Source organism: Dermochelys coriacea, chromosome 2 (genome assembly GCF_009764565.3).
Source record: "Dermochelys coriacea isolate rDerCor1 chromosome 2, rDerCor1.pri.v4, whole genome shotgun sequence".
In the NCBI taxonomy this organism is placed as follows: domain Eukaryota; kingdom Metazoa; phylum Chordata; order Testudines; family Dermochelyidae; genus Dermochelys; species Dermochelys coriacea.
Genome location: NC_050069.1, coordinates 101,831,857 through 101,846,114, shown reverse-complemented (window position 1 = coordinate 101,846,114; position 14,258 = coordinate 101,831,857). Strand labels below are relative to the sequence as shown.

The following is a 14,258-nucleotide window of genomic DNA, read 5'->3' as shown; positions in this document are numbered from 1 at the left end:
CTGTTGGGAGACTAGAACCATAAAACCAAACTGCAAGGGTGTCACCAAACAGGGACAGTTCATTCGCTGAATAAGTACTGCACCCTGCCTTCCCAAATTATCTGGTTCTAAATAATCTTCCAAACAAGAAATTCATGAATTTTAGAAAAGCTCCTTTTCCTTTGTGTAAGTCACTGTTAGTGTGACATTGTTTGGTGGATGTTAAAAATAATAAAGTAAAGAACAAACCTGTTTTGATTGCCCTTCTTGCTGCTGTATAAAGAGGAGAATTTATGTCAGCAACCCATGGCATTGCACTTACTGGCACAGACACCTTCAGTTTGTTTGGGCTGTTTCTCTTAGAGAATACATCCTCTAAATATTGTATCACCTAAAAGGAAAGCATCATTTCATTAACAGTGTTTATACATTACATCCTTCTACAATAATGTATCCAGAAATTGTGCACTCACAGACACATACTTTCACTCCCAAGCCCATACATGGCCACATAGTGGAAAGATGCAGTTCATTATTCTGGCTGTAAATGTTAAGTGTTGAGAGGATCTCTGAAATTAACAGGAATTTAACATACAGAGGATTGACCAAAAGTTGAAGTTTGCCAGTATTACCTGACGTTCTCCGACTGAAATGTCCATGTAAGGGACTTGCCGGATTGAAAATTTTCCTATTACTCTTGCGGGTATAACTGTTTTTATTCCTGGTTCATGAAAAGCTCCTTCAATCCCATGAATAGAGAGAGAGGGGTAACGCCACAGGTGCATAAGTACTTCCTCCTTTATAATGTTACCAACAAAACAAAATAAAAGTGACAATGCCACAGCCATTCAAAATTCACACAATCTACTGAAAAGCTAAGTATCTTGCATGTAAAATTTGTGCTTGGTCATTTCTGCAATTTAGAGCTGATTGATTTGTGATTAAAACCCCTAGCCAGGTAAAGGTCTTTCTAAGTAAACACTGCTACTTCTTTTAGACAACATTTGCATATAGCATGGGAATATATGGAAGGGGAAAGTTATTCATGTACAACGCTGGTGACAGTAGGAGCAGACGGTGAAAAAACAGCATGGCAAGAGTGTCTTGGAGGTAAAAGTGTATAGTAAAAATAATGAACTAAAAAGGAAAATACCAACTGACTTATGAAGTGATTATTTAGCTATTTTCGATTGTCATTACTTCTAATTTTACAGAAGGATCATGAATTGTGATAATCTCTTCATAAACTGTATTCTATTTGTTTATAAATAACTTGAGCGTTCTTCTTGTTTGCAAAGTAGTAGTTGTATCCTGGGCTAATAAATTCTGATGCCAATGGCAAAGGAGTGCATTAGCCTGGAATATGATCATTACCAAGTTAACAGGGATCATTATTATGTAGTCTCCAATCAGCTACTAAAATCCCTCAGATCTCCATGGTCACTCACCTTAGAACTGCTGGCCTACTCAGCTTATAAGGTTTTACACCATCTTGCCGTACCCTATTCATGCACTGGTTCAAATGATACTAAGCAGAATGGACAAGCTCCGACGGTGAAGAAGGGAAGAAAAGCTTTTAATAATGGGCAACTCATATTTAAATAATGGAAAGGGTAACTGGACAGTGATCAGCGAACAATCCCATCCATTCTCTGGAGCGGATGCAAAAGACAATTTGTACTGCTTTAACTAAACTAATATAGTTAAAGTGGCAAACCTTCCCTAGTGTGGACTCAGTTATATCAATATAAGAGTGCTTAAAACGGTATAGCTTTTATTCCGGTTCAGGAAGTGGAATAAGCTATACCAGTATAAGACACTTATATACCGGAATAACTGCATATGTGCTAGGGTTTTACACCAACATAAATATAGAGGGAATTTTTTAAAAAATCACATCCCTAACTGACATAGGAATACTGGTACAACTTGGGTAGACCAGTTCTTAGCTGCTGGGTTTTATTGGTATTGTTCATTTTTGGGATCGTCATCTTAAAATTCTGTCAAGAGCTTCAGACATCAAAATCTAAATTAAATAAATAAAACCAGCCCCAAATGATACCAACTTTTCTACTGCCATCCACTTTCCAAACTGAATACAATTGTACTCTCTCGTCTATGGTCTTACCTAGGTGGCTTTTTGTATACAGTGTTGTTGTAGCTGTGCTGGTCCCAGGATATTAGAGACACATGGTGGGTGAGATAACGATATGAATACTAATAAAAGATATTATGTCCTCCACTTCCACACTCTAATAAGTGTTTTTTTGTTTCTCTTGGGGGGTGGTTGGGTTTTGGAGGGGTTTTTTTGTATTATTACTTTTTATGGACGATCTGCGTTTTTGATTATTTTCCCCTCGATGTTTGCATTTGACCAAGCCAAATCTTTTTTTTTTTAACTTCCTACCTGAGCTTTTAACTCTTTAGATTCCTGGGGGGGGGGGTTGGCCTGTGTTCACTGTTGCTTGAAAAACTCTGAAGTTTGGAGTAACCGGTGAAAGTAATGAATCGGTCATTTAAACTCTTTCTGCAGACCATTAATAAAGATGTTACTGTACCTTAGTGTCATATAGGAATTTTTTCACACCACTATTATTTTTATGTTCCTCTAGATCAAATTCAATTGCTTCATACAACTTCTTCTCCTCTTCCATAAGGGAAGCAACATTATCATAGACTCCAGGGATCAAAATACGACCTGTTGTATCCACAAGGCTATCTACAGAATAGATACCAACAGACACAATCGTCCCTTTAATTTAGGGCAGTGGTTCTCAACCATTTCCATACTGGGACCCCTCTTTTTCATACCAAGACCTAGTCACATCTAGTCAAGTCACTCATTCCCATTTAACAATATGAAAAGGGAGATGACTCCTAACCATCATACAATAGTCTGGCTTGGGGTATTTACTAATTTACTAAAAAAAACCCCATTGAGTTGCTGTTTGCTGTTCAGTCTTTCATGAAGCTGACATGGAAACATGGCTGACATGGAAACATCATTCAGTTTATATAAGAATGAGCATAAAACATATCCAATTTCAGAAGCCTTCACTAATAGCACATGTCAATAAGACTTGCCTGGAGCAGTCTAATAAACATGGTGCTGACAATAATATCAGCAAGTGGTGGGCCATCTACTCTAAGGCTCCTAACAGTGGTAGCACTGGTGGAAATAATGGGAAGTATTTATATTTTAGATATGCACTGAGGGGCCACATTTAATAGATGTGGAGTCAGCAAGGCACTTTAACGTGTGTAAGTTTAAGCACCTGAGCTGCTCCACTGAAGTCAGTGGGCCAGCTTCACACAAAACCTCTCCCCCATACACACCCAAACGATCATCCAAACATCAGAATGATCACACAAACTTTCTGAGGTTCACCCTCACACATTACCAACTAGTTATTGCCTAGTCATATGAAATGCAGTATTACCAAGCAGAGCTATTAGATCGGTCATTGGTTCATGAATGATGCCTCCAAAACTTCCTGAATGAAGATCTCTCTCCCCACACTGTACCTGTATGAAATAAAGGCAACATGTTGACATGCAAAGCATATTATTTTAATGCTTTCAAATCACTGGCTTTCCATAGGGACTCAGGTATTTATGTTTATTTATGGCCTCTATTTAAAAAAAGACGTATCCTAGGTACTTTTAGGAAAGTTCCTCTGCTGCAATTTGGAAAACCCCAGGTCACAAATGGTCTCAGGTCTTCTTCTGGCAAGTGAAAGATGGCCTAGTGGCTTTGTGGCATAGTATGAGACAGACAGGTTGAGCTGCAAGTATCTTTCTGTGCAGCCACCTAGTAGCAGATATGGATCATTTTTGCTGTTTTGATGGAGTCATTCATTTTCAGCACGGCTTGAAAGAGTTGTATTCAGGAGCTTGAGAGATTTGCTTTTAGTCAAAATATTCATTGATTAATTTTATTCTTTTTCCAGTACTGGGGCTGATGTAGAATTTGATTTGGTTCTCTAGGGATTAGATTGAAGGATGGCGCCAAGAAAGGATCTCCCGTCTTACTTACTGATACAAAAACTTCCAGATAGGGAATTTATTTTCCTGTCCTCCCTTTATTTCCCAGTGGCTCATGCAAGCTGGTAAATCACTTACAATGTACTACTTAGCCCTGGTCTACACTAGGTGTTGAGGTCGAATTTAGCAGCATTAAATCAATGTAACCCTGCACCCATCCACATGACGAAGCTCTTTTTTTCGACTTAAAGGGCTCTTAAAATTAATTTCCTTATTCCATTCCCGACAAGGGACCCAGAGGGACCCAAAGCAGTGCCGCGTGAAACTTACGGAGCTGAGGCAAGCCTACCAGAAAACCAGAGAGGCGAACAGCCGCTCCGGGTCAGAGCCCCAAACATGCCGCTTCTATGATGAGCTCCATGCCATTTTAGGGGGTTCAGCCACCACTACCCCAGCCACGTTGTTTGACTCCTTCAATGGAGATGGAGGCAACCCGGAAGCAGGTTTTGGGGATGAGGAAGATGATGATGAGGAAGCTGTATATAGCTCACAGCAAACAAGCAGAGACAGTTTTCCCGACAGCCAGGAACTGTTTCTCACCCTGGACCTGGAGCCAGTACCCCCTGAACCCAACCAAGACTGCCTCCCGGACCCACCAGGTGGAGAAGGGATCTCTGGTGAGTGTACCTTTTAAAATACTATAAAAGGTTTAAAAACCAGCATGTTTAATGATTAATTTGCCCTGGCATTCATGGCTCTCCTGGATGTACTCCCAAAGCCTTTGCAAAAGGTTTCTGGGGCGGGCAGCCTTATTCCATCCACCATGGTAGGACACTTTACCACTCCAGACCAGTAGCACGTACTCAGGAATCATTGTAGAACAAGTTTCAGAGTAGCAGCCGTGTTAGTCTGTATTCGCAAAAAGAAAAGGAGTACTTGTGGCACCTTAGAGACTAACAAATTTATTAGAGCATAAGCTTTCGTGAGCTACATCCAATGAAGTGAGCTGTAGCTCACGAAAGCTTATGCTCTAATAAATTTGTTAGTCTCTAAGGTGCCACAAGTACTCCTTTTCTTATTGTAGAACAAAGCATTGTAGTGTATGTTTGCTGCCGTTCAAACAACATCCATTCTTTATCTCTCTGTGTTATCCTCAGGAGAGTGATATCATTCATGGTCACCTGGTTGAAATAGGGTGCTTTTCTTAATGGGACATTCAGAGCTGCCCATTCCTGCTGGGCTGTTTGCCTATGGCTGAACAGAAATGTTCCCCGCTGTTAGCCACGTGGGGGGGGGGAATTTGCCACCTTGTAATGAAAGCACATGTGCTATGTATGTAATGTTAACAGCAAGGTTTACCATGAAAGAGAGTGTACCCATTGTTCTATAAAAATGTGTCTTTTTAAATACCATTGTCCCTTTTTTTTCTCCACCAGCTGCATGTGTTTCAAGGATCACAGGATCTTCTCCTTCCCAAAGGCTAGCAAAGATTAGAAGGCAAAAAAAAACGCACTCGCGATGAAATGTTCTCTGAGCTCATGCTGTCCTCCCACACTGACAGAGCACAGACGAATGCATGGAGGCAGACAATGTCAGAGTGCAGGAAAGCACAAAATGACCGGGAGGAGAGGTGGCAGACTGAAGAGAGTAAGTGGCAGGCTGAAGAGAGAGCTGAAGCTGAAAGGTGGCTGCAGCATGATGGAGAGGAGGCAGGATGCAATGCTGAGGCTGCTGGAGGATCAAACTAATATGCTCCAGCATATGGTTGAGCTGCAGGAAAGGCAGCAGGAGCACAGACTGCCGCTACAGCCCCTGTGTAACCAACCGCCCTCCTCCCCAAGTTCCATAGCCTCCTCACCCAGATGCCCAAGAACGCAGTGGCGGGGCCTCCGGCCACCCAGGCTCTCCACCCCAGAGGATTGCCCAAGTAACAGAAGGCTGGCACTAGATTTGCCCACTCCAAATTGATTCCCGACTGTCTGGCGTTGCAAGCTTCCACAGGGCTATTGCCATTCGCTTCTCAACTGTGAGGGCTGCTCTCATCTTGGTATTCTTGCACCTCAGGGCAGGGGAAAGCAAGTCACAAAGTTCCATGAAAGTGCCCTTACTCATGAGAAAGTTTCGCAGCCACTGGGAATCATCCCAGACCTGCAACACTATGCGGTCCCACCAGTTTGTGCTTGTTTCCCAAGCCCAGAATCGGCGTTCACCGCATGAACCTGCCCCATTAGCACCATAATGCCCACATTGGCAGGGCCCGTGCTTTGAGAGAAGTCTGTGTCCATGTACTCATCACTCTCGTCACCGCGCTGATGTCACCTACTCGCCCGGTTTCGCTTTGCCAGGTTCTGGTGCTGCATATACTGCTGGATAGTGCATGTGGTGTTTAATGTGCTCCTAATTGCCAAAGTGATCTGAGCAGGCTCCATGCTTGCCGTGGAATCTGCACAGAAAAAAGGCGCGGAACGATTGTCTGCTGTTGCCCTGACGGAGGGAGGGGCGACTGACAACATGGCTTACAGGGAATTAAAATCACCAGCGGGGTGGCTTTGCGAGAAACTGAATGGCCGCCTCAAGGATAGAACTCAAAACCTCAAGGAAAGAACTCAAAACTGGGTTTAGCAGGCCGTCAATTTCACAGAGGGAGGGAAGAGAAAATGAATACAAAACAAATCTGGTCTATTTCTTGTTTTGAGCCACTTCATCTGTCTTTATATATCATGCTGGCAGCAGACTGTGCAGTACGACCGTTAGCCATCGTCACCTCCTGGGTGCTCGGCAAAAGACGGTGCACTATGACTATTGGCCATCGTCTTCTGCTGGCTGCAAATTAAAAGACAGTGCACTGCCGGTAATACTCAATCGCCATGAGACGAAACAAGGGAAATGACCTGGCTGAGTCACTCCCATGTTTGCCCAGGCGCCTGGTTAAAAGAGCACCCAGGACTACATCGACGACGGCTACCAGTCATACTGCACTGTCTGCTGCCAAAAGGCAATAAACTGCTGCTGTGTAGCAATGCAGTACCATGTCCGCCAGCACCCAGGAGACATACGGTGATGGGCTCCATGCTGAGCGGGCTCCATGCTTGCTGTGGCCTGGCATCTGCACAGGTAACTCAAGAAAAAAGGTGCAAAACGATTGTCTGCCCTTGCTTTTATGGAGGGAGGGAGGGAGGGAATGGGGGCCTGACGATATATACCCAGAACCACCCGCAACAATGTTTTAGCCCCATCAGGCACTGGGTTTTCTACCCAGAATTCAAATGGGCGGTGGAGACTGCGGGAACTGTGGGATAGCTACCCACAGTGCAAAGCTCCGGAAGTCGACTGTTGCCTCGGTACTGTAGACACAGTCAGCCGACTACATGCACTTAGACCATTTGTGTGGACACACACACACTCGACTGTATAAAAATGCTTTCTACAAAACCGACTTCTATAAATTCTACCTAATTTTGTAGTGTAGACATACCCTTACTCTGGTCATTGGCTTCAGAACCTTAGTGTGGCTTCTCAACCAACAGTCCCCACTAAGTTGTGCACTCTGCTGGCAGGCACCATGCATTGACCAGTGCCTGCCACACGGGATGGGGCAGCAGTGGGGCCAGGGTTGTACTTGGGCAGGTAGCCAGTGCCACTGCCTGCACCACTAAGGCAACAACTTCTATTTTTAGTGTGCCAACTTATCAAACCTAGTGCATGTATGTCTACCGGAGCTGGAAACTGCACCTCCAGTTGCAGCGTAGATGTACCCTTCGGGGTGGAGGGGAGATTGGAGGAGGGAGAGAGAGAGGGAGAGAAGGAGGCAATGAAAGCGAATGTGAAATTGTGAGTGAGGAGAAGTGAGAGGGAGTAGGAGAGGGATTGGGAGAAGAGAGAGAGCGAATGGAGCTGATGAAATTAGGGCAGGGAAGATGTGGAAGTGGGACAGAATGGGGATGAAGGGTCTGCACTCGCATTCAGTCAGTCTGTCCCTCTGCTCACAAACATGTATTTACAGAGCACATTGTCATCCTCCACCCCAGGACCCAACCCCAAATAAATCAATGCCATTTTCTCTTGTACCTCCACGGAGAAGCAGAGGTTTCCCCGAGTCCCATAGGTGAGGGCTGGTTTCCTGTTGCTAAGCCAAAGGTTATCCGAAATCACAATATAGTCAACATCAGAAAAAAAATGCTGATTTTCTTTCTTAATTAATTCCTCTAGTCCAAGAGATCCTGCTTCTTCCATACCTTCAATAATGAACTTGAGGTTTACTGGCATGTCCTAAGTAAAAAAAATCAACAAAGCCTAGGTAAGAAACTGGCATTTTCAATGGTTAAGAGGGCCAATACACTGGGCTATGGGGGGGGGCAGCCCAAGTGGGCTATCTAATTAAATTGTCATCTCTTTGGGGAGGGAGCCCCTTTTTGTGCAATGTTTGCCATGCACAATGGGGTCCTGGTCCACAACTAGGGTTCTTGGACATTACAGTAATACAAGTCATAAAAAATAATAACACATCCCACCGGAAAGGGCAATCCTGGAACATACAGCCTCAGGGACATTTCCTTTTCCTAATAAACTTTTTCATCTCTCTCTTCCTTATTTTCCCTTTTTTCCCCCCTTGCTCCCTAACATACAGGCTGCATCTTCACTGAAGTTTTCCTCTATATCTCCCACTGTTGCAGCTCTACCAATGCTAGCAATGGAGGGGCTGTCAGTGTAGGCCCTTTACTGGCATTTTTATCATTGTGTTCTCTAAACCTGCAGGATTAGATATGGTGGTAAAAATGCGGATGGGCAGTCTCCAGCGGTACTGCCAGTGCCCTGAGCACCAGTGAAATAGCACAGCTACTACAGCATAGAGAGAATTTGAGAAAATCTTCAATGCAGGCAAGGTCATCCAACAACTTTCATCAAGGGCCAGCAGTAGTTAGAAATGCTCATATGTCCCATACAAGAAAGAAAAACTAAGCTCAGCATTCCATTGTGGTTCATTTTCAGGCTATGGAGATTGTCTTTTAAATTAAACAGAAAGCATCACATTGCATTTCTTCAGGTTTCAGATTTAACACCAGTACAATCCCTGGACTTTAATGGATTTATGTCAGGGACGAATTTAGCCTGAGTGATCGATAAACCAGAATGGTTCGCCAAACAACCACAAAGAAATTAGGAATAAACTGTGCACATATATTGTATAATGAACTTTGCTGTTTGCTAGAGAGAGGATTCGGGAGGATAAGCCTTATCTGATTCACTTGTTAAAATGCCAACCTGGACACTACTGATTTGAAAGATTAGCACATTGTAGAAAACAGCCATAAACCAAATCAGTTTACAACAGCAGACTTGGACAGCAAATAACTTAAGATATAATTTATATATTTGCAGGCTAGCTGTTTTCTTTGCTGAATCTCATATGCTGTTGCAAGAATATACTGTTCTGAATGAGCATTTTCCAGGTGCTTTCATATCCTTATTCTGTCCATGGATATACAAATACTGATGATAACTTGCAGCCAAGAGCAGAACTAAAAGGTGCAAAACTAAGCATGACCAAAGCTTGCTTTAAAGTCAGTTATTTTACAATTTTAAAAAGCTTTCAAGCAAATGGTCTTCCTGGGTATCATATCAGTTTAAATGCTTGCCTTTTTCCTCACTGCCTTCTATAAAGCATGACAAGGAGGTTGAACCCTCTGCATTACATTGAGCCTAGTCAATATATAAAATACCAAGCACAAAATGCTCTTGGGGCAGGCTTGGAAACAGTATTAAAACTACACTAGTGTTTACAAATATATTAAACCAATTTGTGGGGATGAGGTTACATCTGAAATTCACTTCTGCACAGTGCCACTGGAATACAAATGTTTCTCTTTGCTACCTACTAATTTTAGTGCTCTGAATACATCCACTGCATTTATCCAGGCTAAGACAGGTCCTTTGTTATCTGTTGCTCCACGCCCATAAAGATTTCCTTAAAAAAATAAAAACAAAAAGCTTATATCAAACTTTGGAGCCTCTGATGCTGCTTCAGATATAAATGGGTGAAATCCTGGCTCTACTGAAGTCAATGGCAAAACTTCCATTGAGGTCAATGGAACCAGCGTTTCACAGAATAGTTTTAAGTAAAGGTATTAGATGTTTCCCAGTAGGGTTAGTGCACTAGACCTCTGAGGACTCCAAGTTCAAATGTTGATTTGTGGCATAAGTCTGGTTGCTGATTTTATTCTAGTTCTTAACAGAAGTTTGTCCAGACCACAACATTTCGATACAGTTTGGCACAACATGCAGTTGCTATGCAGATGAAGCCCAGAAAAAGAACTGTAGGGATGGTATCACTCAGCAGTGATGTGTGTAGGAATTACATATTACCTTGAAGTCCTATACACGCATCCAGGGGTACAGGCCATGGTATTACTACAAAACTTTTCAGATTGATAAATCTGTATACATTTATAAAAGTCCAGATTCTGCTCTCATTTACATTGGTGTAAATCCAGAGTAACTGCCATTGAAGTCAATGGAGCTACACTGGTAAGTTTGATAGGAATCGGTCCCAAAGAATGGGAAGGAGTGGCCTAGTGGTTAGAGCACAGGAGTGGGAGTTGGGATTTCTGAGTTCTCTACCCTATTCTTCTACTGACTCACTGTGACCTTGGCTCCACAGTTTTCTTTTCTACATTGTCTTAGATCCATCTGATTTCTTGTGGGAGCACGAAATTAAGGGAGGGAATACAACTGAGTTCCATGCATCACTGTCGGCATGGGTGGTGGGTATAATAGGCTGGGGGGGAGGGGGCTAAGCCTCTCATAAGCCAAGCCCTGGCCCTGCATGAGCTCTGCCAAGCCAGAGGGAGCTCAGCTCCGGCTAGAGGCCAGCAGGGACCAGTTGGTGGCCCAGTGCTGGGGCTGGTCAGAGGCCCAAGGGGGTTCAGCGGGGACTCTTCCGGCCAACAGAAGGGATGGGAGGAGGCTCAGGGCTCCAGCAGATGGGGGTGGGGGGAGGCAGAGCTTCAGACAGAAGGGGTGGGACTGCAGGCGCATGGCTAGCCTCCCCACATTAGGGACTCACAGCCACCCATGACTGTTGGCCCCTGTGGAAGGTCCTTGGGCAGAGCTCTGTGGAGCTGCAGGATCACAGCACTGGGTAGACAGCGGAATGGGAGGAGGTGCTGTTCATTCTGCATTATATTCTTCTGACCCAGAAGATTTCAGTGCAAAAACATTCTGTTTTGTTGGCCAAGGCAGAAAATGTTTTCAGCCCACCAGTGTCTAAGCAAACCAACCAACCAACCAACCAACCAAAGAAAAAACCAACAAAACCCCACCCCGTGCAGTCCGTAGCCAACACATCAGCAGAGCCAAAACAAAAACAAAACCAGCCAATTAAAGCAGAGCAAAAAACACCCCCCAAAACCAAAAACCCACAAGCAGCATAGCAGTGCAATGCCCACTGGAAAAAGAAAAGGAGTCCTTGTGGCACCTTAGAGACTAACAACCAGGGTTACCTGGTTGCCTGCTCCTACAACCAACCCTGATTAACTCCTGCTGGCTCTTTCCCAGCTGATTCTGTGCAGTCACAAGCAAGACTCAACCAATGACAGCCTGGCTCCTCAAAGTCCATTTCCCTTGAATTTGTCCCAGAGATTTCCACAAGAGTAGCACCTTCTGACACCAGGCTTGAGTTTAGAGGGAACCTCCTCCCACTCCATAATTTACTGTCTTGCATACAAATACTTGTGCCAGAATAATGACCATGTACAGACCGTCAGTTTCAGTCAGTGTGTAGGGGTCAGTTTTCCATCCATCTTCTTTTTTGGCAGGTTGTACATCCACATGTCCATAGAAACATACAGTGGGTTTTTGTGGATCTTTACCAAGTTCTGCTTGAATTAGAGGCGGTAACAGAAGGCTCTGGCCATCAGGCAGCTGTGGAGGAACATTAACACAATAACAAAGAAACGCCAAAGCTTTGTGAGGACATGCTAGTAGTTACAAGAGGAATTGGAATTGTCAGTATTCAAATGACCCTTTACTGGTGCACTGGACTCTTTTCAGAGCAGGTTGTCAAAATTGATTTCCACCCTATCGCTAAAGCTTATACAGAAACTAAGTTCCTCTCCCCAGTCATTGAGCTTCTTCTTGAAACTGAAGAGCCCATCTAACGTTTAACTGTAATACAATGATAGCACACACTCTTTGCTAGGCCCTTCCATTCCCTCCCAAACCCAGCCTGCAATGGAGACTACAGAAAGCTGGCCACATGTGACATGAGAATGAATCAAAGGCTGCACAGAAGCCACTTTTGACTTTGGTTTTGCAACAGATTGCAGTTCCAGGCTCTTGGAATTGACTAAAAAATGAATATAAAGCCATGCTGGTAGGAAGCACTGGCAGCTGTTGCACACTGTTCTGAAGACAGGCTAAGCTAATATGGCACACAAGACAGATTTCTACACAGGTCAGAGAAAACTGGATGGCTCACAAAAGGAGCAGCTCTCTATTTCAGAGGAGAAGAATTTGCAGACTGTATTGCATTAACACGTGCTTTTGGTCTGCATGAAAGGAAGGTAGCTGCTGCATTACACTGGTAGGAGAGGAGATTTGTAAGAAGTCTAATGCTTTCTCCTCCCTACAGAATGAAGGAAAATGGATGCCCTGTCCCTTTAAATGGTTGAGCTCTCTCCCCCTCCCCAGTGCAAAGCCTCACTTTTGGGTTGTTTTTTTGCTGCAAGAACAATAAAAGTTTCCATGGCAGCTAGATGGGTTTAAATGAGCTTCTTTGTGTCTGTATCTCGTTCTCCGCCTGGTCCAGATACAACATTTGGCAATGAAGGATTTCTATCCCATGCATGTCCAGTGCTCCTACTGCCTGAATGAAAAGAAGACAAAGGAAGGAAATAATACTGTAAAAAGGGGGGAAGATTACCCAGAGGCAAAGTTTACCCAGAGCAGGTGACAATCTGCTGCTTTTGCTACTGGGAGAGTGTGATCCACTCAGCTAGAGGGGGGAATTGGCAATTAAAAACTGAACAAAGAATAGGCTACTACTCAGAGCTACTGAAAACAAAGCAGTGAGGGGGAAGTAAGCAACCATGTTGACAGACCATGTGCAAGCAGGTGACTGAGCAGCAGCTTAGTCTGCCCAGAGGGTCTACGGACAGTAGAGGGAACCCAAATACACCCAAAGGGAGAATTCTACAGTCTAGTGATGGAATGCAGCCAAAGGAGGCAGATTGAGTCCAGATGCACAGTAACAAAAAAAGAATTTCCTTGTGGCAGAGAAGGTGTCCAGGAGGTTTGAAGTCAGACAGGAGAACAAAGGAATGGAAATTTGTGTGCGCAATGTTGGTGAATTCAACAACAACTGCAAATCTTGGGTGGTGTATCTCAAAAATTTTGAGTAATTTGTAAGCCGCTCTATTCCAGTCAGACGAGTTAGACCCTTGTTAACAGTGATGGGTCTGAAGGCATATGGACAGCTGCATGACCTATTGTTTCCCACTGTGCCCGGAACTGCCATATACACTGCAATTGATGCAGCAATAAAGGAACATTTTTCTCCTACCCATCGATGGTAACAGAATGATATCAGTTTCATCAGGGAAGTGGAGAGTTGGTAGCACAGTTCACTGCTTCTCTAAGGAGGTTGTCAGTTCAGACAAATATTAAGTGATCCCCTCCATGACCAGTTAGTCTCTGGATTATGCAATGAGCAGGTCCTGAAAAAATTATTTACTGTATCAGTGCTTACATTCAAGAAGGCTGTTGAAGTGGCTGATGCAATGGAAACTGCAGAGGATTCTCAGGACTTTAGCATGAACTGACAAGTTCATCTTGTGAACTGATGAGACAGAAGACCATGGGAATGTAAGTGTAAGCGGGGGAATAGTCCCGCTATTGTGGGGAACTTTCCTGGCTTCTGCACTACCCTGGTGAAGTGGGCTAGCGAAAGGATCCGAGTCCCCACTCCCACTTCCTTTACCCAGTGGCCTCCCTGCTCTTGAGGACTCTCCTTCCACTCTCCTGTCTGGCAGAGTCCTCGTAACCCCAACAAGGCTGGCCCAGGATTCCTGGGGGCCTCGACCTCCAACCCTGCTGTGGTCACCTAGGACAGGGGCTACGGTGTCCCTACTCTGGGGTACTCTCTCTGCACTGGGCACTTCTCTGACCCACTGACCATTACATACAAGTTAAAGCAAATGCAAGTTATTTAATCAACAATTAATTTTTAAAAGAATAAGAAAAAATGGGAAAGGTTAAAGGAAACACATCACCCCGTTCTGTGGCAGGGATCATCACAA

At 44.0% G+C, this 14,258-nt stretch overlaps 1 protein-coding gene across 1 annotated transcript in view; it reads right to left on the bottom strand.

The window, feature by feature from the left end:
• CNDP1 (carnosine dipeptidase 1) overlaps window positions 1-14,258 on the bottom strand; it is a 37,743-nt gene that overhangs the window by 5,076 nt on the left and 18,409 nt on the right. The window contains exons 4-10 of the mRNA XM_043508191.1: window positions 11,721-11,883; window positions 9,840-9,928; window positions 8,032-8,232; window positions 3,420-3,504; window positions 2,538-2,698; window positions 612-776; window positions 229-370 (exon numbers count right to left, since the gene is read on the bottom strand). Of these exons, the coding sequence (XP_043364126.1) occupies window positions 229-370; window positions 612-776; window positions 2,538-2,698; window positions 3,420-3,504; window positions 8,032-8,232; window positions 9,840-9,928; window positions 11,721-11,883 (1,006 nt within the window). The remainder of the gene's footprint in view (window positions 1-228; window positions 371-611; window positions 777-2,537; window positions 2,699-3,419; window positions 3,505-8,031; window positions 8,233-9,839; window positions 9,929-11,720; window positions 11,884-14,258) is intronic.